Source organism: Myotis nattereri (genome assembly GCF_964212035.1).
Source record: "Myotis nattereri genome assembly, chromosome: 3".
Classification (NCBI taxonomy): domain Eukaryota; kingdom Metazoa; phylum Chordata; class Mammalia; order Chiroptera; family Vespertilionidae; genus Myotis; species Myotis nattereri.
In genome coordinates, this window is record NC_138077.1 from 209,733,667 (window position 1) to 209,760,694 (window position 27,028).

General features: G+C 53.2%; 1 protein-coding gene across 1 annotated transcript; it reads right to left on the reverse strand.

Annotated features, from left to right (window-relative positions):
• Positions 1-523: 523 nt before the first annotated feature.
• MFN2 (mitofusin 2) lies at positions 524-26,697 on the reverse strand. The gene is made up of 19 exons (XM_081086435.1): positions 26,651-26,697; positions 25,319-25,457; positions 19,165-19,343; positions 17,008-17,143; positions 16,213-16,375; positions 14,904-15,028; positions 13,959-14,067; positions 13,766-13,873; positions 12,659-12,812; positions 12,367-12,434; positions 12,112-12,233; positions 10,334-10,460; positions 9,881-9,985; positions 9,519-9,621; positions 8,882-9,102; positions 7,708-7,863; positions 4,751-4,947; positions 3,589-3,723; positions 524-2,492 (listed from the first exon to the last, which is right to left on the reverse strand). The coding sequence occupies exons 3-19, from the start codon at positions 19,337-19,339 to the stop codon at positions 2,423-2,425; spliced, it is 2,274 nt and encodes a 757-aa protein (XP_080942561.1). The 5' UTR covers positions 19,340-19,343; positions 25,319-25,457; positions 26,651-26,697; the 3' UTR covers positions 524-2,422.
• Positions 26,698-27,028: the final 331 nt, after the last annotated feature.

Below are 27,028 nucleotides of genomic sequence, written 5' to 3' on the forward strand. Positions count from 1 at the left end.
ATGTTATTTTATTTTTACTTTTTTATTGATTAAGTTATTACATATGTGTCCTTATCCCCACATTACCCCCCCCCCCCACTCATGCCCTCACCCCCCTGTTGTCTGTTTCCAGTGGTTAGGCCTATATGCTTGCATGTAAGTCCTTTGGTTGATCTCTCCCCCTTACCCCCACCCTCCCTCTGAGGTTTGATGGTCTGATCGAAGCTTCTCTGTCTTTGGATCTGTTTTTGTTTATCAGTTTATGTTGTTCATTATATTCCATAAAAGTGAAATCATGTGGTATTTATCTTTCTCTGACTGGCTTATTTCACTTAGCATAATGCTCTCCAGTTCCATCCATGCTGTTGCAAATGGTAAGAACTCCTTTTTTACTGCAGCGTAGTATTCCATTGTGTAGATGTACCACAGTTTTTAATCCACTCATCTACTGATGGGCACGCAAGGTCATTTTAAATACTAACCTGCAGACTCGGTTATGTCGGAGGGAGTTTGCAGAAGAATAGTAAACTGAGAAGATCCCACAATGGGTTCCCAACTAGCTTTATTTTCATTTCCAATATTATCAGCAATGATACAGGAGCAATTCAGGCAAATATGTCACCTTAAATATATCAGAGAAAAAACTCACTGTCAAGCATGTCTCACTCCAGCAAATGAACATAAACACAGAGAACGAAGTCAGCAGCATTAAATTAAAGTGTCTTTGCCACACTCCTTTCAGAAGTCTCCCCTCGGTGGTATGTACTTCAGTTCACTTATTGTATAAGTTCAAAATTTCATTCTTGCCCAGGGGCTACATTTAAAAAATTCGTGTTTAGTTATATTAAATAATTTCACCCCCAAAGCACAAACTTCCTTGGAACTGCGAGACACTGATTCTCTGGCCGTGAGGTGACACCAGCCAGGCCGGCAGGACACTCACAAGCCCTCCTACCACACGCCCTTTGGCGAAGCCCATCCTTTGTTCCACACAACCGTGCAGACTGCGGTTTGAAAGACCAGTGGGACCTGGGGGGACGCCTGCGTGGCCACCACGTGTGCAGAGGCCATCAACTCACATCCCGACGCCAGAGCACGTGGACTCCAAAGGGCAGGACGAGCCCCGCCTCTTGCTGGAAGAGGGGCTGCTTTCTTTCTAGCATGTTCTTTGACCTGCGCTGCAAAGGCTTGTCCCCAAAGGTGGCTTGCCCAGACAGCTAACACACTGGAGACAGGAACCAGCCCCCACTTTAACCACTAACAGCAGAAAACACGTCTCGAAGTGAACAGGAGGAGGCCATGTGTGTCGGTGGGTGGCTCTGGGGATGGGGAGTGCACAGGCGGGGCCCAGGGTTCCCACACTGTCCTTGGCCACCTGCAGCGTCACCGCACAGACTCAGCCCAGAGGATGCTCGGCCAGGGGCAGGTGGGCCAAGCTGGGGGTGGGACATGTCTCTTAAGAGGCACCACAGGGATGCAATCAAGCTGGTGGGGTGACTCTCAGACCCCACGGGCCCCTCAGAGTGAGGTCTAATGGAGGGCCCTGCTCTGCCCCGATTCCACCTTCTCCAGCTGTCGTCCTCAAAGGGACCCACGCCCCCAGCCTGCCGCCAAGGCCCCTTCCTGCCGCCATCTTCCCTTCTACTACATCCTTTAACGCTCTGGACCAAACCACCTCTCACTAATAATAAAACCAGACTACGCAGGCCAAGGACCGAAACTAGAACAAGGTTGACAATGAAGAGCAGGGAGGCCCGCCCCTCCAACAGCACAGGGTCAGGAGGGGCACAGCCCTCCACACACAAGCTCCCCTAAGCTACTCTCACCACTGCCATCAAATCGCCTCTGCAGCATCCTCCTCCCCCACAACCCAGGGCATGCGCACCGAGCCCCATCATCAACGCGTGTCTGAGAGGCTTGGCGCACGGACAAAGCACGAAAGCTGAAGGACCGACCAACACAAGCACAGTCCTTCTGGGACAGAACCATGCCAGTGCGATCTGGGAAGGAAATCCCAGCGTCCCTACGTGGCCTTTTCTGCGGGTGTGCTGGGCGCAAGGAGCACAGGTGTGCAGGGCCGGCATGTGTTGGTGGAGGAGGGTGTGAAGGCTCCGGGCAGGCATGCGGGGAGGCTGGGAACCAGGACCTTACCCAGCACCCAGTGATGCTCAGTCAGGTGACTCTGACAAAGCAGAGGACTCGACTTGATTCCTCGGTGTCACACTGTCGTTTAAAAAGTCTCCTCTAGGGGGTGAGCCGGAAAATCTCCCGCAGCAGCAGGCGAAGGAGGGGGAAAGCGACTAGTGTTGAAGGGCTCCAAACAGTGAGACACTGGTGCTTTCATTCTCACGGTGGCGGCGGCCAGACAGGAGCAGCCCTGGAGGCGCCCCATCAGCTGGCAGCGCCGCCCTTCTCCACAGAGGCTCCGGCTCCGGGCTGCCCACTATCTGCTGGGCTGCAGGTACTGGTGCATGAACATGTTGAGTTCACTGTCCATCCAACCACCTTTATTCCTGCAGAGAAATGATTTGCAGCGGTGAGAGCTGATAATAATAGGTAATATCAGCATTATATGCCAAGCCGTTCTTGGCACAAACCCCTCCAAAAACCCCTTCTTACACACGAGGAAAGTGAGACTTTCCAAGATGCCAGCTGTCGTCTGCTTCGCCCTGGGACCACGGGCCAGGCCCTGAACTGGTGGGAACTCTGCTTCCCTGCCTGTCCGTCTCAGGTTCACCCTGTCCCCACTGGCTGACCAGCAGCAGACACTCCCCACATGCACCCTGCTAGTTCCCCGGGGATGCGTGTGTCCCTGGAAAATGGCTGCCCCGGGGGTGGGCGGGGAGGGCACATGGACACAGTCAGGGGAGGGGAAGTCCACTTCCCTGGGCTGGGGCCCGTGCCAATGACGCAGCTCCTGGGGTGCTGCCCTCAGGGGTGGGGGCAGGAAGCACAAGGTCCCCGTGAGCTGATGCTATCTCGGGCTGAGCGGCCGGGGACTCGTGCAGAGCACACACATTCAGCTCTGTGGCTGCATCATGAAACGTGACTATTTTACAGATGGAAACAGTGAGGCACAGGAAAGCTCAGTGATTGGCCGGAACACGAGTGCCTGGACCAGAACCCAGGACCCCTGGCTCCTCAGATCAATATCCTCTCCAGCAAACTCTGTTTCGACAGACCCTGTGCAGATCTGGGTTCCCATCTGGTTTCTGCCAGTTTCCTGCTACCTAACCCGCTTCCCTGTGGGTAAATGCTGGCTTCCCCGCTTTCCTGAGCTCAGAGAGAAACGGACTAAAATGCATGCGGGGGCCTAGCCCAGTGTCCCCAGCACACAGTGGACAGTCAAGGACAGAAAAGGCTGCTGAAGGCTGAGCAGAGCAGCTCAGGTCAAGTGCCCGAGACGCTGCAGTTGAGAAGGTGCCAGTGAGCTATAACCCTACGGCCCCACACCGCCTGGTTCCTCTGCTGCCACCACGGCCATGCCTGCCAGCCAGTGCCGGGGGACAGTGCTGGCACACACCTGGTCTTACACGGGAACAGCTAAATCCCCGCCAGGAGCTGTGCTCGTGACACACACCACAGCCCACACCGCCCAGGCCTCCGCACCTAAGCAGCTTTGCCTTGCTCTGAAGTGAAACAAGAACCTCGATTTTCTGGTTCATAGCAGCAATCTCCTGCTCCAGGTTCTCCCGGGTGACATCCACTTGCTGGCACAGATGAGCAAAAGTCCCAGACAGTTCCCTGCGGAGGAGAGAGTCGGGATCAACCGGGCGAAGTGGCTGTTTTAGAGAACAAAGGTGGTCACTAAATCCGACCAACCCAGAGTCGGGCAGCCACCAGGCCCGTCGCCGGCTGGCAGCTCTGCCCCGCACCAGTCCTGGTTCGGTAGAACCCTCCTACCCCATGCTGAGACCATGCACGTCACAACCAGCACACACACTCTCACCACCATGTCAGAACCAGGAGTGCAGAGCATCATACCGTGAGACTAGGATTGAGATCTTGGCTCTGCTGCTAATCAGCCAAGTGACCGGGGACAAGTGACTACTCTTCAAATCTCCATTTCTCCATTTGAAAAGGCAAATGCCAAGAAAAATGTCTGCCTCTAAAGGCTGGAGGAGCAAACACCAAGCAAAGGGCCTGCCACACGGCAGCTAGCATGCACCCCACCACCAGATCTAGCGATCCACTCCCACCCGACCAGAGCTGTGCCAGGAAGGATGAGCTTGTGCCTTAGAACTTCAAAGCTGCATCCAAACTACAAGCCTTTCAGGCAGGGATAGCGAACCTATGACACGCGTGTCAGAGGTGACACGCGAACTCATTTTTTTGGTTGATTTTTCTTTGTTAAATGGCATTTAAATATATAAAATAAATATCAAAAATATAAGTCTTTGTACTATGGTTGCAAAGATCAAAAAATTTCTATATGTGACACGGCACCAGAGTTAAGTTAGGGTTTTTCAAAATGCTGACACGCCGAGCTCAAAAGGTTCGCCATCACTGCTTTAAGGCAACCTTTAAAGTAACGTCCCTCATCTGTCCAGTCCTCCTTCCTTAGGGAACCAGACTCTCAGGTGGTCCCAGGTCAGGACACAGGTATCCCTGGAGATGCCACTCCCCACCCCCGGCTGCAAGGTAGCACCGCACAGCTGAAGGTCAGGGTCGGACGGTGCTCAGGACCCAGTGGTTTCCGGGTTAGAAGGGGACCCAGAGGGAAGCCTGAACCGCGGGGGCTGGCGCTGGCTCAGGGCTGCCGGCCACTCACTGCTGGACTTGGTGGCTGCAGTTGGAGCCGGTGTAGCTGATGATGAGCTGCAGCTTCTCGCTGGCATACTCCACAAACTGGCGCTTGAAGGCCCTCTCCTTGGCCTTAGTGGTCCAGGTCAGACGCTCGTAGACATAGAGGAGGCCATAGAGTCCAAAGGACAGGGCGATGAGCCGCCAGCCCACCGCCTTCCACACCTGCAGAGGCACAACTGTCAGCTGAGGCTCCCACCGTCCATCCTCTCAGCCCGTCCCTGCCAGGACTTTCCCAAGAGCCCGTCAAGGAGCCTTCGTGCCTCGACTCAAAACACCTCTTTCAACGTCTTCCTTTAATCCCACTGAGGCCAAAAGAGCAGGGACCGGCTACAGTTTAAAATAAGGGTCCTAGCTGGTTTGCTCAGTGGATGGAACATTGGCCCATCGACTGAAGGGTCCCGGGTTCGATTCTGGTCAAGGGCATATACCTAGGTTGCAGGCTCGATCCCCAGCCCTGGTCAGGGCGTGTGTGGAAGGCAACCAATTGATGTTTCTCTCTCACATCCATGTTTCATTCTCTCTGTCTCTCCCCCTCCTTGCTACCTTCTCTAAACATCAATGGAAAAATATCCTCAAGTGAGGATTAACCAAAAATAAAAAAATAAGGGAAACTTGGTGTTTGCACACATGATTTATGCAAAACAGTGGGTAGGGGTACAGATCCAGGGACACGGAATTTTCTTTTTTTAAATCCTCACCTGAGGACTTGCTTATAGAGGAAGGGAGAAAGAGAAATACCAGTAGGAGAGAGAAACTGGTTGCCTTCTGTACGTGCCCTGACCTGGGATTGAACCCACAACCTAGGTATGTACCTTGACTAGGAGCAGAACTGGCACCCTTTTGGTTCACAGGACGAGCTAAACCAGCTGAGCCATTCAGCCGGGCAGCACACAGAATTCTTGAGGATCAACGTTCTGATGACACTGACAAGTCACATTCCACGCATCGTTCCCCAGCAGATGGCTCCTTTTTGTCCTGTTTGTAGCACTTTGCTTCAAGGCAGTGTGGCTACATTCAAAGGGCACTGGACTTGGAGCCGGAAATCAAGGCTCCAGGGCTGCCTGCCATCCTGGCTGTGTTTCTGTACACTTGTTTCCCCCAAAACCAGCGTAACGGTCTTCACCAATTCACAGGTTGTTTGGGTAAAACGAGATGTAAAAAGTTACATAGCCATCAAGGGTCAGGGTCTCAGCGAATGACCCTCTGCCAGGTCACCTCTGTGGAAGAACTAGAACATGTGCCTCTGCAGACCGGAGGGAGAGGGGCCTCGGCAGCCTCACCCTGGTCTTACAGGTTGAGAAGGCAATTTTGTTAGTTACATTCAGCCACCGTTTCTACAAATCAAATGTCCATAATAGAGTGAACTTGCCCACGTCATCAAGAACATTCAAGCCCTGACTGGTTTGGCTCAGTGGATAGAGCACTGGCCTGCGGACTGAAGGGTCCCAGGTTCAATTCCAGTCAAGGGCATGTACCTTGGTTGCAGGCACATCCCCAGTAGGGGGTGAGCAGGAGGCAGCTGATCCATGTTTCTCTCTCATTGATGCTTCTAGCTCTCTATCCCTCTCCCTTCCTCTCTGTAAAAAATCAATAAAATATATTTAAAAAAAAAAAGAACATTCAAGGTAGCCCTGGCCGGGTAGCTCAGTTGGTTGCAGCATCATTCCCATACACCAAGGCTGTGGGTTTGATCCCCAATCAAGGCACATACAAGAATCAACCAATGAATACATAAGAAAGTGGAACGAATCAATGTTTCTCTCTCACTCACGGACTCTTAAAATCAACGAAGGGGAAGGGGAAGGGGAAGGGGAAGGGGAAGCGGAAGGGAAGAAAGAGCCGTGGCCAGTGTGGCTCATTTGGTTGAGCGTTGTCCTGAAAGGTTGCTGGTTTGATTCCCGGTCAGGGCACAAGGCCGGGTTGTGGGCTCGATCCTCAGTAGGGGTCATGCAGGAGGCAGCCAATCCAAGTTTCCCTATCATATCAACGTTTTTTTCTCTCTTTCTCCCTCTCCCTTCCTCTGTCTCTAAAAAAATCAATAAAAAATCTTGTTAAAAAATGTAAGCTTAAAAAAAGAAAAAAATTCAAGGTATAAGTTATCTTGGCTGCAATGTCTCTTGGATCAGGAAGTACAGGAGACCCCAGTTATCAAGAAGGAAGCCTGCACCCCTAGCTGGTTTGGCTCAGTGGATAGAGCGTCGGCCTGTGGACTGAAGGGTCCCTGGTTCGATTCCAGTCAAGGGCACATGCCTGGGTTGCAGGCTCAATCCCCAGTAGGGGGCGTGCAGGAGGCAGACAATCAATGATTCCCTCTCATCATTGATGTTTTTCTCTCTCTCTCTCCCTCTCACTTCCTCTCTGAAATCAATAAACATATATTTTTTTAAAAAGAAGGCAGCCTGCAATCTCAGGCCTTAGGGTGGAAAGTCAAGGGCCATAAAACCAAGAGATGGAGAGACAAGGTCGGGCTTGGCCTCTTTTGTATTAAACCCTTTCAAGTTTTGCTCTTGGTTTTCTTGCCTACAAATGAGATACTCCTGGAACCCACCTCTCTAGAACCCAGGCCTGTCAATTTCTCAGGTCACTTCCCTACCCACCACGCAACCATGCCCGGCAGGGGAAAGAGCACAGTCTTAGAGTCAGACGGGGTCAGAGCTCAAAGCCTGGCAAGGTAGTCACAGACTTTCCTATCTGTCAAATGGGACTGGAGGTCCCCTAAATGTCAGCTGAGTGAGACAGACAGGTCAGTAAGGATGCATGGTAAAGGGCTGAGGCTGCACGCTGGCACAGACCAGTGAAGAGAACATCAGTCTCTGATGGAGGTGAGTGAGCTGTGCCACACAGGGACCACCAGGACTGTGCCCCTCAGTCAGCCACCTGTCCTCCCACCTCCCGCCCCTCCCGAGCAGGGCGTTCACTGACCACTCCTCCAACAACCAGGATGCCCATGGAGGTCCTGGACGTCAGGGAGGCCAGGCCAGTGACCATGGAAACCATGAGTTCTTCTTGGGCGAGGGAGCCCTGAGGCAGAGGGGGCATGCTGGGGTTGGCTGGCGTCAGAGGGATGGGACGCTGAACCTGAAGAGAGAAACAAGGAGAGGGCTAAGAAAAATGGGGCTCATTCAATGAAACCTTCAGTGACCCTCAAAGCTAGGGGTCCTGAAACAAGGATGGGGTGGCTTTTCAATTTCCAAAAGGCCAACAGGGGGAAGTGAGCTTCACAAGTTGCAAAGAGGATTTGAGCTTCATAGCAGACCTGCTAGCCCAAAGGTGAGCACTGTGGGAGACCCCGAAATGTGAGCAGTGGCCACCTTGGGAGGCTTCAGCATCCAAAGCATGGGGCATGTACCAAGAGTAGCACGTGCAACAACTAAAGTGCAATACAGAGAGGTGGTGTAAAATCTCAGTTTTAAAACGGAATATGGAGCCCCGGCCAGTGGCTCAGGTGGTTGGAGCATCATCCCTTACATCAGAAGGCTGCAGGTTTGGTTCCCGGTCAGGGTGCATACAGAAGGGAAGCCATGGATGTTTCCATCTCACATTGATGCTTCTCTCTCTCCCTTCCCCTCTCTCTAAAATCAATAAACATATCCTTGGGTGAGGAAAATATTTTTAATGGCATATGGAAAGATATTTTATGTCATTCAGATTTAAGTTATGTATTATTATAATGGTTATTTAAAACTATTTACTTTAATATAATTTAATAGTAGTAATGGTTACTTTAATATGCATTAGAAAAAAAATGCAGCCCTAGCTGGTTTGGCTCAGTGGATAGAGCGTCAGCCTGTGGACTAGTGTCCCGGGTTTGATTCTGGTCAAGGGCACATGCCTGGGTTGTGGGCTTGATCCCCAGTAGGGGGGCCTGCAGGAGGCAGCTGATCAATGAATCTCTCTCATCATTGATGTTTCTATTTCTCCCTCTCCCTTCCTCTGTGAAATCATTAAAAATATATTAAAATAAAGAAAGAAAAGAAAAAAATACAGCTAGCATTTGCAACTTCACAAACATCAGTGCTCAGGATACGGCCAGCTTGGATGTGGGCGCACCGGGACCGTGGGCCTCCCGCACGCCCAAGTCAGGGGCTGTGCTTGCCTGGTCGTTGTAGCCCATCAAGGCCCGGCGGCTGTTCTTGGGGCCCAGGAACCTGTTCACCAGCATGGTCCACCCGAGAGAGAAATGGAACTCGATGTCCTCCTGAAAGTCAGCACACAGCTTGTCACAGTTCAGGTCGTAGCTGAGGGAGAAGCACTGCCGAGGGACCAGCATGTCAATCTGACTCCGTACGGACGCAGGGAGGAGTGGTTTCAGGCCGTCTGTCAGGAAGAGAACGGGGAGAGCACCTCAGCTCCGCGTGCCGCACCAGGGCCGAGGCTTGGAACGGGAGCCCGCAGCTATGGCCAAGGACGCTGATGGTTCTGCCCAGAACCAGGCCCGATGAGTGGGCTGTGGGACCGGGGGTGCCACACTCGGGTGGGCAGGCCAGCTCTCCCAGGGGGGCAGGTCTGGACTCCACCCCTGCTAACATTATGCCTCACGTGGATTAAGGGTCAGGCCCCTCAGCTGGTGACGGTCCCGTGTGGTAACACAAGACGGCTCCAGAGGCTACGTGTGGAATGAACTCATGACATCACCCAGAACCTGAAGGCATCGAGTTGACTCATCACAAAAGGCGACAGATAGAAAGGTGGTCTCTGCAGCCTGGCCTCCGAGCCGCGTTCCCTGCACTCACCGATCATCTCCTGCTGCATGGTCTGCAGAGAGCCGGTGATGGCCGTGGCGCAGCGGTCGGACATGTTTCGGCCCAGTCCTTCCTCTATGTGGCGGTGCAGTTCCTGCAACCAGACGGGAGGTTGAGGGAAGAAGCACCCCAGTCAGGACTTCCTTCTGGGAGCCAAAGGACAAGGAGATGGAGGCTGTCAGCCCGTGCTCCAGGAGCTGACATGGGCGAGCTGAGCGAGGCCTGGTCCCGTCTCCCCGGCTAAGGGGTCCTGACAGACCAGCAGGGACTGAACCACGGCTGCTTGGAGATGCCACCCGGTAGCCAAAAGGATCGAGGGGTGCTTAATGCGAGCACTGCTGCTAATGACTCACATTCTTATAAACCTTGAGGACGACCGGAGAAGGGTGGAAATCCATCTGGTACTCGTCCACCAGCACAGAGAGGCGCCTGATCTCCTCGGCCATCGCCGTCGACACCTACAGAAGGAAACGTTAGGGGTCGAGAAAGAACGTGTCTAAATCTGCACTGGGAGAGCGTCTAAAGAGAGTCTCCGATTCCATATCCTCTATCCCCCACCACGCCAGCCGTCTCCTCCGCTCGTCATGGAATGAAAGCTTTTGAGGTGGAAGGGACGTGAGGGGTTGGCTGACTGAATGCTCATTAAGATCTGGAGAAGGTGACCTGCCCAGGGAACCCGGCGAAGGCGCTGCGTGCTGGAATCAGGGCCACAGGCTCCTTCTCAGGCTGAGAAGGCCCCCGGATGAGGAGGTCTGCTTTTCCACTTTCCCACCCTGGACTCTGCTCTGAGCCGACCCGTTTCTCACCTGCCTTTCGACTTCCTCCGTAATCTGCTTAATCCGCAGTTTGTAGTCTTGAGCCAAGAGCTCCAACTGTTTGTCAATAAATGTCAGCCGCTCCTGCCGCTCCTCGCGCATTTCCAGGCAGTAAACCCTGAGAGAGCGAGCTGGTTACAAGACCCAGGCCCCCACTCCACTAAGCAGAGGAGCCAGAGGGGCTGCCGGAAAGCCTGTGTGGGCCCAGCTTGGTCCTGGCCGCAGTGAGGCCGGGGGGCTTGGCAGTGTCACTCACACACGCAGGTATGTGCTCACCCCCTTCCCAGGTACGAGGGAGAGATGGCCCAGCCACTCACTCTCAGGTCTTCCATTAGGAAGATGTGGTGGTGACAGCGGGGGAGGTGCCTGCAAGGGGTTTGGAACAAGTGCTGCCACGTAACAGAGGGAAAAAATGCTCAACCCCACTCCTCTGCGGTACTCTCCACCAAGAAGCCTGGCAAAACTCACCCAGTTCCAAGCGGTGTGAGGGTCAGGAAATGGGAGTTCCAGCACATACGCTGGTGGGACTAGGAATGGGCTTAGATGTTCAGAAAGCAACCAAGTCAAACTGGGTAAAACTGAAAATGCACGTACCTAAAATGAACAGTCCTACTTCCCAGAATTATTCCCAGAAAGGAGTGCGTAAATGTGCCTGGGGGGCCTGTAAATGGTGTCCACTGCAGCATGGTTTGCAACAGCAAAAAAATAAAATCTAAAAAGCAGTCAATGGGCCCCCAGCTGGTTTGGCTCAGTGGATAGAGCATCGGCCTGCGGCCAATGAGGGGCCCTGGTTTCGATTCAGTCAAGGGCATGTACCTCCATTGGAGGCTCGATCCCTGGCCCTGGTTGGGGCTCCTTTCAGGAGGCAACCAATCGATGTGTCTCTGTCACATCAATGTTTCTCTCTCTCTCTCTTTCCTCCTCCTCCCTTCCACTCTCTCTCAAAAAAAAAAAAGGAAAAATATCCTCTGGTGAGGACAAAAAAAAAAAAAAAGTCAATGGGAAATGAGGTATTCTCAATCCACATGGCGTCCTCTCTAGCATTTAACAGTCACAGCTCCTAACACCTGTACCCACAGATGAAGGCAGAGGAGAGGTGAGTGAAAGACTGCACAGGAACCAGAATGGCGCTGCGGCTGTACGTTCAGAGCACACCCAAAGCGACACTACATGTTCCTCAGGGTTTACGCAAACAGCTCTTCTTACATGGACGATAGGGCTACACACCAGATCATGGTCATGGTCGCCTTGGAGGGGTGAGCAGAGTGACACTGGGTCAAGGGGCTGAAGAATCAAAGGTACTTCCATTTTTTCTGTGTTTTAACTTAAAAATAATATAAAGAAAACACTGACTATCAATTCTGTGTGGTGGTAGCAAGGTGCTTTAATCTTTGTGCCTTCCTATATTTTAACATCTCTCCAAAAAAAGGTTATTTTTAAAACGTGTTCTGCTTCGGGCTCTGAGAATGGCTGTAGTGCCCGGGGCAGCTCTGGGCCAGGCCTCCAGCATGAGCTGGTAAGGGTGGCATTTCAGGATGCCATGTTGCACTGGCCGGGTGGGACAGACCCCCAATGGTCCCCTCACCAGGCTGCTCCGTGTACATCTAGTGAGGCCTGGCGGCTGGGGAAGGGCACCTGCATGGGAACCCAGAGACTCGGCTCTGCTGGCAGGGCTCTGACCCTGGCCCATCGTCCCAGGCAGGGGGTGAGGCGGTCACTTCCCAGCATCCCCTCTTCACGCAGGCCTGCCCGAGGTCCCGGGTCCTTACCGCTGCTCCTGAGCCGCGATGTGCAGAGAGTCCATGATGAGGCGAACGGCTTCCGCAATCTGCTTGGCCCGGACCGTGTGCTGCTCGAATTTGGTCTTCACTGCAGACTGGGAGATGCACTCCTGGAACAGACAAGAGGTGCTGAGGAGGCACGCGGGCCACCAGCCAGGGCCAGGCTCTGGTTTCACCGCCAGGGACATGGCCGGTGACACTGGGGAGCCCAGAAGCACCAGAGACCAGAATCAAAGGACTCACCTCAAACCTCCTCTCAAAGTTCTGAAACTCAAGCATCCTCACTTGAAAGCCCTCTGCAAGAGCGCCCCCTAGGAGAACTGCATGTTAGTCTGGAAATAGCTGTGCAGGGAGGAAAGTGAAAACCCACAAAGCCACTCCAATGCGACACTTGGCTAAACACTGGGGGGAGCAAAGAGCTGCTCACCCAGGCTCTTCTCACCACATCCTTCTCAGAGCTATTTTCTGTCAGCTGACAGCATGAGACCAAATGTCTCAAACATTAGGGAAAAGAGGAAGTTGGTCTCACTGTCACCTCCTTCGGGCATGCCCTGGGCCTTCTGGATCCTGGCGTTGAGCGCCTCCTTGGCAGACACAAAGAAGATGCGGTCTCCAGCCTGGCCTCGATCCACCACGTCCAGCTCATCCACCAGGAAGCTGGTGCAACGCTCCATGTGCTGCCGCCGCACCTGGAGCCCAAGCAGAGGGGTGTCTGTGACCAGGGGAGGCAGGCGAACCATCTCCCACCATTTGTGCTCTCTAGTCACCAAGCCCCCCAGAGGCAATCTGGCCATGGGAGTGTCCTAGGGGATGGCCTGCCAAAGGTATTTAATGCATATATAAGCAGAAATGCTAACACATGCCTCAAGCCGCCTCTGGTGAGGGCCTAACCAGTGTCTCACTTTTGTGCCCCAGAATGAAAGGAACTGGAGTTGAGAAACCTCCACCTGGGCTCTATGCTGACAAGCCGAGTCCTCCAAGGCCTATTTATGAAATGATTGGGCAGCATCACACAATCCTGTCTAGCTCTGAAGTCTAGGGTTCTACGACTAGAACTTACAAATGCCAACAGCCTCTTGGGCCACCTGCCGCGCGCCTTTCTCAGTGTTGAGAGATTTCATCCCTGCAGCAATTTCATTACATCCACCTCACAGGTGAGGAATTTGCCAAAGTCACACTGCCCAATGTCAGCCTGCGGACTGCACACTTTTCCATCCCTTATTACCAATCTGTGACTCCTGTTTCTTTCATCTCACACATGAACCAATTATTCTTCGTCCCTCTTTTAAGCCTCTTTCCTGGATATCTTCCTAGAGCTGAGCCGGTTCCATGATGATTAATCCTTTATGAACCAAAATGAGCACAGGCCCCAGACAAGGGTGCAGCTAATGTGCTGGGGACGCTCTGCAGACCTGGATGAAAGCCTCTAAGAGTGGAGGGTCTGGGAAAGTGACTGGCAGGTGAAGAGAGCGTTTAGAGCCGGCAGAAGACCCCACAGTGACCCGAGGGAACACTTGGGAAATCTTTGGTGATGAAATTTCTTCAGGAAAGGCGTGAACTCGATGCAGCCTGGGAGTGCGCGAAGGGGCCCCGGGTACCCATGTGGGGTGGCAGTCCCCAAACTGAATAAAGAGGCACCAACCTCCTCCATGTACTCGGGCTCTGAGGCGGACGCATCCCAGCGGTTGTTCAGAATGAAGATGTTGGGGCGGGACAGGCGCTCGCTCACCTTGTGGAAGAATTGCTTTTCCTGCACGAGAGGGAAAGACCTCAGTGGAGGAGGGGCCCAGCCAGCCAAGGCCCTGGGAGCGTGGGAAAGGCGGAGGAGGGGTTACCGTCTGCATTAGGGTAGACTCCGAGTTGGCCACCAGCACAAACACATCAGCGTCCAGGCAAAACTTGTCAATCCAGCTGTCCAGCTCTGTGGTGACATCGATGCCGGGGCTAGAGGTGACAGGGTTAAACTGATATCAGGCACACAGACCATGGGTCCTGTTCTTCCTGCTGTGGCAGACCTGAGGCAGCCAAGCAAGGGAAGGAGACGGCGATAAGAGTGGAGAAAAATGCCATCCCTTACTGAAGGGACTTTTATTTTTCATTTCAGAACATCCCAGGTAATCCAAACATGTGTTTCCTGCCACATGCATCTATCACTGTTACAAAAACATAATGATTTATAATTTTACTCTGGAGATAAACAGTTAAGGTGAAGTGTGGCCCTGGCCACATAGCTCAGTTGGTTAGAGCGTCACCACAATACACCAGGGTTGCGGGTTCAATCGCTGGTCAGGGCACATATAAGATCAAACCAATGAATGTATAAATAAGTGGAACAACACATTGATGTTTCTCTCTCTCTCTCAAATTAATAATTAAAATAAAAGGTGAAGTGTTATATTCATGAGAGTCCAATAAGCACTATAGTACGATATTTCTTGGTATAGTTGCAACCTGCCCACAAAGCAGGAGCAAAGGGCTCCTTCAGAAGACATAAATTACAACACGGACCCCACCCGCACACACACGTACTAACATTGGGCTGAGGCTTTGGCCACCCCTCCCATCCCTCCTCACAGGCCATCACCGGCACATCTTCAGGGCACTGATGCCAATGGGTACCGTAACCAGACCCCGGAGGAAATCCAAGAGGCAGGGGGATTTGGTAGAGCCAATACATAAGCAGAGCAAGGACAGGGCCCAGGGGACATTGGCTTGATGATCCAGAAATGGGACTCCTGGACCTTAGGCTTGGACCTCCTAGGGGGCACCTTCCCCCTTACCTGTCCATCAGCACGAGGTCATCCTTGAGCAGCGGGCACTTGGAGTTGGGCCACATCACACTCACCAGGCTGCCGGCGTGCAGCTGCTCATCCTGGTGGAGGGCATGCGCCAGCTGGTTCACAGTCTGATGGATGGAGGGGAAGGACGTTTAGGGCCGAGGACCAGCCCCAGCCAGACTGCCTGTGCTGCCTGGCATGGCACAGTGGCCTGAGACTGCTGGCCACTTTGATTCCCCTTTCCTTTCATTTCACACATAAAAAGCCAAGAGTTGCCCTAGCCGGTTTGGCTCAGTGGATAGATCGTTGGCCTGCGGACTGAAGGGTCCCAGGTTCGATTCTGGTCAAGGGCATGTACCTTGGTTGCGGGCACATCCCCAGTGGGGAGTGTGCAGGAGGCAGCTGATTGATGTTTCTCTCTCATTGATGTTTCTAACTCTCTATCCCTCTCCCTTCCTCTCTGTAAAAAAATCAATAAAATACAGTGGGGCCTTGACTTACGAGTGTCACGACTAATGAGTTTTTTGAGATACGAGCCGTCTCTCGGCCGATTTTTTGCTTTGAGTTGCGAGCTAAAATTCGGGTTACGAGCCAGCTTCAGATACCCCACAGCTAGTTGGCGCAGCGAACGTCACAGTGAATGCCACAACATCAGCCCAGCATCACGTATCTCACTCGTTCACTGTTGATCTGACATAGGAGTAATTTGAGTTACGAGCTCCGTCACGGAACGAATTAAACTCGTAAGTCAAGGCCTCACTGTATATGTTAAAAAGAAAAAAAAAGTCAAGAGCTGGGAGTTGCCAGGAGAACCAACTATTCTTCACTCCCCTCTCAGCTTCTTCCTCAGACACTGCGCTAAAGCTGGCGGTGCTCTATAGTAAGTCTTTATGAACCACAATGAGCATCTGGCCCCACACAAGAATGCAACTGGCTCTCAGAGAAATTAAATGTACAAGCTCCTAGATGGTATGTCAGAACCCCAGAGAAAATGCAGGAATCGCTCTCTGGTAACTTCCCCGAGGAGAACAAGGCATGTACTCTCTTCAGGTCAAGAGAAAAGCCAGATGGCCTGCTGGGTAACAGGCAAAAGAACTGCAGACTCCTCATTCCTGGTGCTCCCGGCTCCAGCCCTCCCCGAAACAGCTCTCCTCCTCAACAGCCAGGGAGCGGGGCTGCCACACCCCACCACCAGGGCACCACCCTCTCCGGAGGGAGCCGTTACTCCTGTCCTGCTAGTTGGTCTCAGCCCCGATTCGCCCTCCAGGATGCCCAGGGCTGCGGCCCTGCCCCGTCCCACACAGCACCGCACCTTGATGCTCCTCTTCTCCTCGGAGCCCTCCGTGAGGAGGAAGGCCTCGTGGCCGTCTGTGCCCTCCACCCGCAGGAAGCAATTGGTGGTGTGGCCGATCCCGGAGGGCAGGACTTTGTCCCACAGCATGGCATTGATCACGGTGCTCTTCCCATTGCTCGTCCTGTGGGAAGGAAACATGGCTGTCTGTGAGGCCCCGACATCTGCATTTTGGGCTTTCGCAATGAAGTGACCAGCCTGGAAGTCCGAGGCCTTGTCCTCTGCAGTGGCAGCAGTGCCCACCAGGCAGAGCGGGCACTCTGAGTTCATGGAAAGGGACGGACAGGGGCCTGGCCTGTGCCTGTGAGGGCTCCTGGCTCATCACTGCAAACCCACATGCAAGGCACTCACACGGTGCGGAGTCAGCACGATGCCGCCTCCCTGTCCTTAAACAGGTCGGCCCCGAGCGCAGCCTCTCAGCCTCACTGAGGGAGACCTCAGGACACCCGCCCTTCCACTTGAAACCACTGACACCCTCAGCCTCAGAGACCTCAGCTAACGGCCCCAGTGGTCCCGGTTTCCACAAAAGGCTGTTTGCTGCTCTTCTCCCACTGTGCTCCTGCTCACACATGAAGCCCCACCACATCGGCCCCGCCGGTAACTGCTGCTACAGGGCAGCCTGCTGCAGCATTCTTGCCTACTGTGCCCCCAGGACCTTGGGGTGCTCAGCCTGTGGTCCTGCACAAAGTGTCTCCCTCACCCCATCCCTCCCTCCCAGCCCAGAGGGAAAAAGGTGTGCGGGCTTCGAGAACTCACCGGCCAAAAAAAGCCACTTTCATGTGCCGCCGGGCCAGCACCTCGCTGATGCCGCGCACTTTGGACAAGTAACCTTTGACGTCCAGAACCTGTTCTTCTGTCGTAACGGGGTCCAGTTCTGCATTCCTGTAGGTGTCTGGAGGCGGGGAGTGGAAATGGGTCAGCACCTGCTCTAAGGAGTTCCACGGTCATGTCTGGAAGGAACAGAGGCGGCTCCCTGCTGCTGGGCTGAGGTCCCGCTTCCCTACTGTGGGCCGCAGTGCGCAGTGACGAACACGGCTTCCGGGGGCAGGACTACCCGGTTCCAGTGCAGGCAAGGACGTGCTAGTCTCCCCTCTTCCTGGCTTTGTGACCTCAAGCAAGTGGACCTTTCTGGGTCTTAGTTTCCTCACCCTTAAAGTGCAGATAACAGTCCCTACCTCATGTGACTACTGCAAGGATTAAATGAATTAAAGCACAAAAAGTGCTAAAAATGGTGGCTAGTGCATGATGGATACTCAAATATTAACTGTCATCATTTACTTTTCTGTTTAGTACTTAAATACTTACAAAGTTCTCACTACGTGCCAGGCACAGATCTGGTCACTTTTCAAAGCTACATTTAAAGGAGACAGCCAGTAGGCCAACAAACTCTCCGTCCTAAGGCAGGAACTCTCCCCTTCCCCAGCCAGGGCAATCCCAACACATCTCAAGTTCTCCAGCTCGTTCCCTTCCAGTCCACCAACAGGCGAGGCCTCCTATTTTCACACGAAAAAGGAAGACCACTCCTGATGCCATCTTATAAAAACCTTCATTAAGCACGTGTTTGCCCACAGCACCACCTCAGTGAGTGGCTCAGAGGGCTATAGTCTGGGCTCTGGGAGGACAGTGGCCGGGTCTGCCCCATCCCTGATGCCCACTGCCAGGCACACCAGAGAGACTGCGAAACAAGCAGGTCGTGAACAGGAATCATTTCAACAACCAACCTTCTAACTTTAAAATTCAGATGTTTAAGTTTAACAAATATGTAGGAAATACTTTCTTTTGCCTCAGGCCCCATGCTGAGGGCAGGGCACAGACAGTCCCCGCTCAGTCTGTCCGCTTGGGCTGCTGTCACAGAACCCAATGGGTGCCTCACACACAACAGAAATGTACTGATCAGGATGCCAGCTGGTGGAAGGGGCTAGAGCTTTGTGGGGGTCTCTTTTATAAGAGCACAATTCTCATTCATGAGGGCTCCACCCTCCTCATGACCCAATCACCTCCCAAGGCCCCACCTCCTAACACCATCACATGGGCCTTAGGAGTCCAACATGTGAATTTGAGGGAACACAAACATTCAGACCACAGTACTGGACATATGTCCTTTCTTTTAATAGCAGCCTGACATGTAAACCAAGCAGAAGCCAAGCCACTCTAGTGGAAAACAGCGGGGAGAGAAGCGTGTCCCTGGAGCATTTCCACCGAACCTCTAGGGTTCCAAGACTAGAGTCTGAAAACCCTGGTCTCGCCTGAGCCCTGCTTTCATAAGAGAGGAGACCACGGGCAGATAAGACTCAGCAGCAACTGCATCGTTACTGACAGTCCCAGGACCTGGCGCCAGGACGTGCCTTCTAGAGAGGGAGCCTGAGAAAGTCAGTGGCTGGAGGGGGCACTCAGAGTGAGCAGGACCCTGGGAACCAGCCCTTCTCTGCTGAGCCTACAGGTCGGGCTCTGATCAGTAACTCATGAAAAGGTGCCAGTGATGCAAGTTTCCTATTCATAGTCCTGTTGTCTAAAAATATCAGAGAACACTGTGGTCAGAAACAAACACCACCAGAAAGAGCCCGTATTAATGGCAGCAGAACTGGGCCACGGAAAACACCTGGGTAAAGCCCCCGTGTGTCACTTACACAGCATCAGGCAACTCACCCCTCAACCTGCTTGTGTTTCAGACGGGGATTAGATCCGCCTACCCCTCGTGATCAAATGAAGTCGTATACAGGGAATTCTTAAATGGCAGGTCCCTTGTGTTCCTGGCCGATCTCCCTGGGACCCACCTCCACACGATTCCAAGCAGAGCGCTGCATCTGGGCCTGAGCCCCCCAGGAGCAGGGCTGCTCCTGCCCACCCCCAGACCCTGCACCTAAATATCCGAACCGACAGGAGCGGGCCCGGCTCAGCAGGGGCCGGTCTCACCTTCAAGGAAGGTGGCACTCTCTTGGATGTAGGCGCCCAGCTGCTCAAAAATGCCATTGATCTTCTTCTTGGCAGTGACAAAGTGCTTGAGTGGAGAAGCATTCACCTCAGCCATGTGTCTCTTATCCTTCTTGACTGTGACAACGGAGTTGCATCGAGGGAAGAACAGGGACATCGCGCTGCAAGAGAAGAGACTGTCAGCGAGCCCGGGAACACCCAGCTGAGCGTTATTCCGGTGGACGGCAGGGGCTGCAGGGGAGTGGGGACCAGCCGAGGGTCCATCGAGAACACGGGCTCCAGGACCAGAGCAGGGCTGGGAAGTAAGAGCCACATCTCAAGAGTAAGCAAGGACCTCTCAGGACACTAGGGCCAGGCTCCCTTCACAGAGCCTGGGCACTCAGGCCCTGGAATCAGGGCCTGAATTCAGGCCTAGCACTGGCCGTTCCTCACTTGTTGAACAGTGACAGGCCCTGCCTCCCCCACCTCAGAGACGAGGAGGAAACGAAAGGCAGAAAAATATTACAGAAATCCACCTATTTCCTACATATCACCCACCTGAGAAACAGCACTGAATACTGAAAGCAGCGAAAGCAAAGTGACACTCATGGTCAGTGCCTCCCACCACTCTCCCCTGCTGTCCGGGTCCCGACGGCCCTAATTTCTAACCGATTTTGGTTTTGGGGTCGGGGGCAAAGAGGCACAAGGAGGGATGATCCTCAAGGGAGAGGTCTATAATTTACTTAAAAACATGTATTGGTCTCCCTCATTATCAATGTGTGCACAGTAGAAAATGTGGAAACTAAAGGTAAAAAAATCCAGAGGAGCTATGTAGTAACTGACACGCTCAGTGGCCGGAAGTAACCGCACAGGAAGATCTGATGATAAATTCCTACTGGGTAGGTCATGGAGGGCAGTCACACCTCAGGCCTATAACCTCCTCAGTAAAAAGTTAATCTTTGCCTTGACCTTCTGTTCTTGGGTACCTGGGTACTTCTGAAGTATCAGAGCAATGCTCTTTTTCAGACTCCTCAGAGGCATAACCACCTCATGGGAGCACATATTGGATTATCTCTATGCCACCTCTACCACTGTAAATGCTAAATGTTAACTACTGTGTGCACACCGAAGCATGCATCTCTCCATTTCCCTTTTTATCCAGTCAGAGGTTTCCCAGCTCTGCTTTCCCTGCCTCCTAGTCTGCCACCAATGGATTTCATGTCATCATCCTGATGTTCCCGCCTTTGGTTCCCAATGCACAAAAGGAACTGCAAAACAGCCATGCCCACAGCATATTCTCAATCCGCGTTTCCTCGGTCCTGCTGCCGGGCACGTCCTTAATTTGTCTCTAATAAACTCCTGTAAATATTTCTACAGGGGCTGGAAGTTTGTACTCGGACACCACCTCCCTGTGACAAGCACTGTTAACAGTTACCAACACGGCCTGTTTCTGTGTGGGAGGCTCTCCTGCTCTCACTCACCCACACATACACCTTCAGAGCCTCGTTTTTCCAGATAGCAATAACATGTTAGGGGTCTCGAGACGTCACTCCAAAGCCCTAAAGACATGTGGCTAAAGTCAAAAGGGCAGACAGACCGAAGAAGATCCCACATGCGGTTGGGGATCTCTGCTCCCAAAAGCAGACTGTTCCTCAGAGACCCCACTACACACAGAGCTACTCCACCAGCAGAGCCCTGGGATCTTGGGAAGTCAAGGGGGAAAAGCCCCTCCATGGATGAGTCGGCCTGTGCTGCAGCCGTGTGGGTGTGCCTGGCTCTACCCTCCCCAACACCCAGCACATTCCTGCCCGCCACTCCTGTCTAGCAGGCCTAATCAGAGCCATCAGCCCTCTCATCGGCCAAGCAATCACTCTACCTGGGAAAGGAGGAGGCATTGCTCATGAGTAAGCATGTAAGAGAAACTGCCAAAGGGTGTCAAAGTTCCCGGGAAACAAAGTATCTAGAAAAAGTAGATTCTGCATAACTGGAAACTGGCTCTTAGGAACTAACCATCCCAAAGAATGGGCAGAAAGACAGACAGACCCACAGGGAAACTGCAACCAACATGTTTTGCCTAGAGCCACAGATTACTTTGCATTGTTCATGATTTCTGGGGAGACAGAAGTGACCTGTATGTCCATTTCTACCTTCCTCCTCAGTAAAACACCACAACTGCCGGAGAGTTTCTTAGCATGGAGGCCACGTGTCAAGGGCTTAATTAGAGACAGAAGCCCAGCCAGTGTTGCTCAGGGTTGAGCATCAACCTATGAACCAGGAGGTCACGGTTCAATTCCCGGTCAGGGCACATGCTGGGGCTGTGGGCTCGATCCCAAATGGGAGGCATGCAGGGGGCCGATCAATGATTCTCTTTCATCATTGATGTTTCTGTCTCTCTCCCCCTCTCCTTTTTTCCCTGGAATCAATGAGAAAATATATATACGCCCTGACCGGTGTGGCTCAGTGGATAGAGTGTCGGCCTGCGGACTGAAGGGTCCCAGGTTCATTCCGGTCAAGGGCATGTGCCTTGGTTGTGGGCACAAAAGGTGTGCAGGAGGCAGCTGATCGGTGTTTCTCTCTCATCGATGTTTCTCTATCCCTCTCCCTTCCTCTCTGTAAAAAATCAATAAAATATATTTTTTAAAAAAGAAAATATATATACATGTATTTTTTAAAAGCTTCTAGTCGAGCACCCTTGGAAAAAAATAAGAGAAAGCAGTGTTCTGAGAGGATACTGGGCCCAGCTGGTTTGGCTCAGTGGATAAAGCGTCGGCTTGCTAGCTGAAGGGCCCCGGGTTCGATTCCGGTCAAGGGCACATGTCCAAGTTGCGGGCTTGATCCCCAGTGGGGGGTGTGCAGGAGGTAGCCAATCAATGATTCTCTCTCATCATTAGTGTAGCTCTCTCTCTCTCTCTCTCCCTTCCTCTCTGAAATCACTAAAAATATATTTTTTTAAGAAAAAAGGGGGGCGGAGGGGAAGACACTGGGAAGAAAATACCACTGGCTCCTCCAAAGCAGAAAAGGAGAGAGCACTGAATCAGCCTTACTGTGGCCCAGCAGTTAAGACTGTTAAGAGAAATAGGAATGCAAGAAGTAAAAGAAGAAAACCACTGAAGGGAGAAGAAAAGGGACACTGGCACGGGCGTGATGTAGCGTGTAGATGACAGATTCTGGAACGACACACAGCTGGGTTCGAACCGTGCTCAGTCTATTTCTGAGCCATAAAAACTTGAGCAAGTTATTATCCTCAAAGCCTTGGATTCGTCACATGTACAACAAGCGTGATACGCACAGACTAAGAAGACTAGGCATGGCAGTACAAGCTCAATGGTAGCTTTGTATGTTAAAGAATAGCCACAAACTCTACCAGCAAGATCACAACTCCCAGCCCTCAGGGAAGGGCAGAGGCAGCCCCACAACACCCACAGCTCCCCCACCTGCTGCCATGAGGATGGAGTAGGCAGGTCTGCTCAGCCCCAGAAGTGACTTACTTCCAGGCAGCAAGTTCCCTGAAATCCATTTATTTTTTTTTAAATATTTTAATTGATTTCCAAGAAGAGAGAGGGAGAGAGATAGAAACATCAATGATGAGAGAATCATTGATCGGCTGCCTCCAGCACACCTCCTACTGGGGATCGAGCCCGCAACCTGGGCATGTGCCCTTGACCGGAATCAAACCAGGGACCTCTCAGTCCACAGGCTGACACTCTATCCACTGAGCCAAACCGGCTAGGGCCACATGGCTTTTAGAAACAAGTGCGTTAAAGTTCTGGTCATTGTTTGCAAGCCCAAAGGACATGAAACCAAAGGCGTTAGTGTCCAGTACGTGCAAGATTCAAAGGCATGCACGCTAGTAAAAGGTTAGTGTCTCTTTGGCGTTACAAGCTCTGCTGGGACTTCAGCTTGTCCAGGGGCTGGCTGCTTTCACCAGTCCCCAACTTGCAGCTGCATGCCCACGCCCCACGTGGCTCACGTGGAGCCTCCAACCCCTCCACACGCTGATGTCTCTGGCTCTGCTAATTCCCAAGCCAAGATTCCCTGTTTGTGTGGCACATGCTGTTTTCAGCCTGGAATCCTCTTTCCTTTTTCACCCATTTGACTCCTACCGACCTTCCAGACCCAACTCTAGCGTCACCCCCTCCACGAAGCTCCCCTGATGTCTCCACGGAGGACATACAATCTTATCTGACATTTTGTTTTTTTACCTTACTGTCTCCCTGTCTAGTCTATGAGCTTCCAGAAAGCCAGTCTCTGACCAGAGCAGTGACCTATTTCCATTTCTATTTCCTCCTCCACAACTGTGAGAAACGTGGTTTGAGTGAGAGACTGCCCCTTAAGGGCAGCATCTTCTTACCCTTCCATCCCTGGAACACCCACATCTACTTTTTTCTTAAAAAGCAGCTTTTGACTAAGCATCTGTGTCTTAGTCTTTGGAGCTCAGGAGGCAAGAGTGGAACAATCCTTTCAGATTCCAGGACTTACTCCTCCCAAAGAGCCAGCTAAACACGCACAGGCACACAAACGGACCAAAGCTGCAAAATACACACACACAAGCCAAGATAGGGCCCTACTATCTTGGGCTTCGCCTGCTGGCTTCCTAGCCTTCCAGGGCGGTGGGAGGCGCTGGGTTCCTGTCCCTCTGGAAAGCCCTGATAGTCCCTACTGCACCGCAGGGCTCACTGCAGGCAGGGGGCCATCCCCAGGCATAGCTACCCACTATGCTTACAGATGTGGCTGCTGCAAAGTACTCCTGAGGTCGTAGCTTCAGATAGGTCACGAGAGCACTTCCCAAGCGTGGTCCACAGCATGCTAATACACCCCCCGTTCCACTACATCAGCGGTTCTCAACCTGTGGGTCGTGACCCCTTTGGCGGTCGAAAGACCCTTTCACAGGGGTCGCCTAAGACCATCCTGCCTATCAGATATTTACATTACAATTCATAACAGTAGCAACATTACAACTATGATGTAGCAACGAAAATAATTTTATAGCTGGGTCACAACATGAGGAACTGTATTGAAAGGGCCAGAAGGTTGAGAACCACTGCACTACATGCTTCAGACCCTACACTGAAGCACATGAACACAGCAAAGACTTTGGGCAGCAAGGGCTGCTGTAAAGACACTAGTTTAACTGTACGTAACACAGCCTTTCACAGACTTGTCTGAAGAAACCCTTCCTCTATGTAACAGTTTTTCAAGTCCCGAGGATCACACTTTGGGGAAAATCTCATTCATCCTGATAGTCTCCCACTCCCACCCCAAAGAACTGCTAGGGGATCAATATTAAAAGACTGTTACTGCCCTGGCCAGGAAGTTCAGTTGGTTGGAGCGTCACCCCGTACACCGAAAGGTCTCGGGTTCAATTCCCGGTTAGGAAACATACCCAGGTTGCAGGTTCAACCCCCCGTCGGGTGAGTACAGGAAGCAACCGATTGATGTTTCTCTCTCCTCTCTCTCAAATCAATAAAACACAGGCACACACAGACTGTTATTAATATTAACCTAAGACCAGAACCAAACCGAATAACAAACTGAAACTATTAGCACTCCACGGTAACAGAAAGCTTTGCCTCAACCTAGGCCGTTAGTAGAGAAGTATTAGGAATGTCTTGGGTGTAGGGAGAGCAGTAGCAAAATTCACTGCAGGCTATGTCTGGATCCCAAGCACAGTCCCTGGATCCACACCACTCCTTACCCAGATGTATGTGGAGCAACTCCTAGCAGGGAAAATAAAACGGATCCACGGGTCGTCTGCTGGCACAACTGAGAACAGAGGAGAAGCTGAGAGATTGAAACAGAAGAGAAGACGCGGCAAAGGGAGCAGAGCTGACTTTGAGAAGCGTGTGGTACGGAGCCGATCTCTGCTGGGCAGAGGGCGGGAGGGTGGAGCCAGCACAGCAGAGAACACGCAAGGAAGACTAATTCCTCGGAGAGACCCGAGAGCCCAGCTACTTCCTGTCAACCTCTAAACAGGTTCTCTCCGCAACCAGTGAAACCCTCCGTGGGAACAGAAAGATTTTTCCAACCCCGGCTGGGGAACGCCAGCTCCGTGCACAGATGACCCACTCTCCAAGAGACGTGCCACCGGATGGCTAACGGAGCACAGCCCTTCCCCTCGACCGGACTCAGGGCACCACAAGTCACAGCCACCACTTACTTTTCAGATGGTGAAAGACCTTCACAGGGTGGGCATCATGGGCATGGCCGGGCCAAAAAGACCAAAGGTATTTCAGGTCTCCCGGGTCCTGTCTCCGTTGGAAGCTGGCTATGGGTTGTGTTAACTCCACCAACTCCAACTTTGGAAAGAAAAAGGGACATGTCAACAGACAGCAAACAAACAAACAAAAACAAAACTGGTACGAAAAGCATGTCTAATAGGATATAAAGCTCAACAAACTCATCCCTGGGGGAAGCTGACTCACCGAGGGAAGCTTGCTTACTCACTGGGGTGTGGGGTGACAGGGGAAGGGCCCCAAGGAGAAACACAACAGCAGGTGTGGGGCCAATCCTGGGTGTGTAAAAACACACTCAGGCGTGTGCTGGCCCGACAGTCAGCCAGGTGCTGGGGAGAAGGGGGGGCATGGGTAGAGGCACATCAGAGTGGGGAGAGGAGCAGAGGACAGGGATGGGGGGCGGGGGACTGAGGGCGAGAGATGGGAGGGCAGGGATGAGGAGCAGAAGGGGGACTCTGTGAAAACCTGTGTGTGCCAGATGCTGTAAAATGTCCTCCTTAAAGCTCAACCCTGCGGTGCAGAGGCTCAGGGCGCTTAAAACACGTATAGACGCTGGCGGAGCGGCCACGCTGAGGACGGAGATGCCCCCTCCCTTCCACTCCCGAGCTCACTTGTCTTCAATTATGTGAGAAGGACCATCACCGGAGCCCTTTCCGGGAGGAGGGAGCGAGAGAAGATAGAGAAATGGAAGAAACAGGGCAACGAAGGATTGCAGGAGAGGGGGGTGGGCAGGCTTGGGATCCGTGCACCCAAGAGGCTCATTGTTCGGCATTTTCTGTGTGCCTTCTTGTAAAAACACAGTCCCTGCCCTCCAGGGGCTTAGCGTGGGGTTTGCAGTCAAACAAGTAAACAGACACCCGTGTGCGAGGGTCGGAGGTGCCCAGGGGAGGCAGGGAGGGCGTCCGCGTGCTCAGCGAATGCCGGCTGAGACAAAGGGCCGCATACGAGGAGGAGGCCGGGCAGGGGGAGAAATGTGGCGGGGAAGCCCGGGCAGGCGGGGGCGACGAGGAGTGTCGGGGGACCCCACCCCGAGTCCCGCCCCTCTCCTCCGGGCCAAGGCGGGCCCGGCGGCGAGACCGGGGCGTGGGAACGCCGGCCCGCCCGCCCGGATCCGTACCCTCGGGGCCCCCAGCATCCCACTCCAGGGCCCCAAACATTCCCCCCCGGGCTGCTCCAGACTCGCCGGGCGGGGCCGGACCCACCCGTCCCCACCCGTCCCCACCCGTCCCCACCACCCGGCGCGCTCGCCCTCTCACCTTCACCTTCCCGGCCTCACGGCGGCCATCATGCCCCCAACGTCACCAGCAAGCGCCGGCCCGAGGGGAGGCGGGAGGAGGAGGGAGGACGCGCGTGTCACCAGCCGCCGCAGGTTGGCCGCTCTGGCCCGGGGGAGTCGTTGGACTCCAAGCTCAGCTGATTGGACCCCACCACTCTTTAGGGGTCAGGGGGGCGTCTGCTCAGCGCCTGGAGAGGCAACTCCGCGCGCTCCTTCGCCGCCCGGGCGTCCCAAGCCGATGACGTAAGCCTCGGGACTCCCGCTGCATTCTGGGGGCTGTAGTTCCGCCGGGAGCCTGTCTGGGCTGGGGTGGGCGGAGCCTCCAGCTGTCAAGGGGCAAAGAAAACAAGGGCGTGGA

Bases quoted from the DNA above. Each gene is read 5' to 3' on its own strand.
- MFN2 (XM_081086435.1), bottom strand. From the start codon at position 19,339: ATGTCCCTGTTCTTCCCTCGATGCAACTCCGTTGTCACAGTCAAGAAG. The intron at 17,144-19,164 runs GTGAGACCGGCC...CCCCGCCTCCAG, and splicing joins GAGTGCCACCTTCCTTGAAG to ACACCTACAGGAATGCAGAA. The intron at 13,874-13,958 runs GTAACCCCTCCT...CCTCTCGTGCAG, and splicing joins AGTCTACCCTAATGCAGACG to GAAAAGCAATTCTTCCACAA.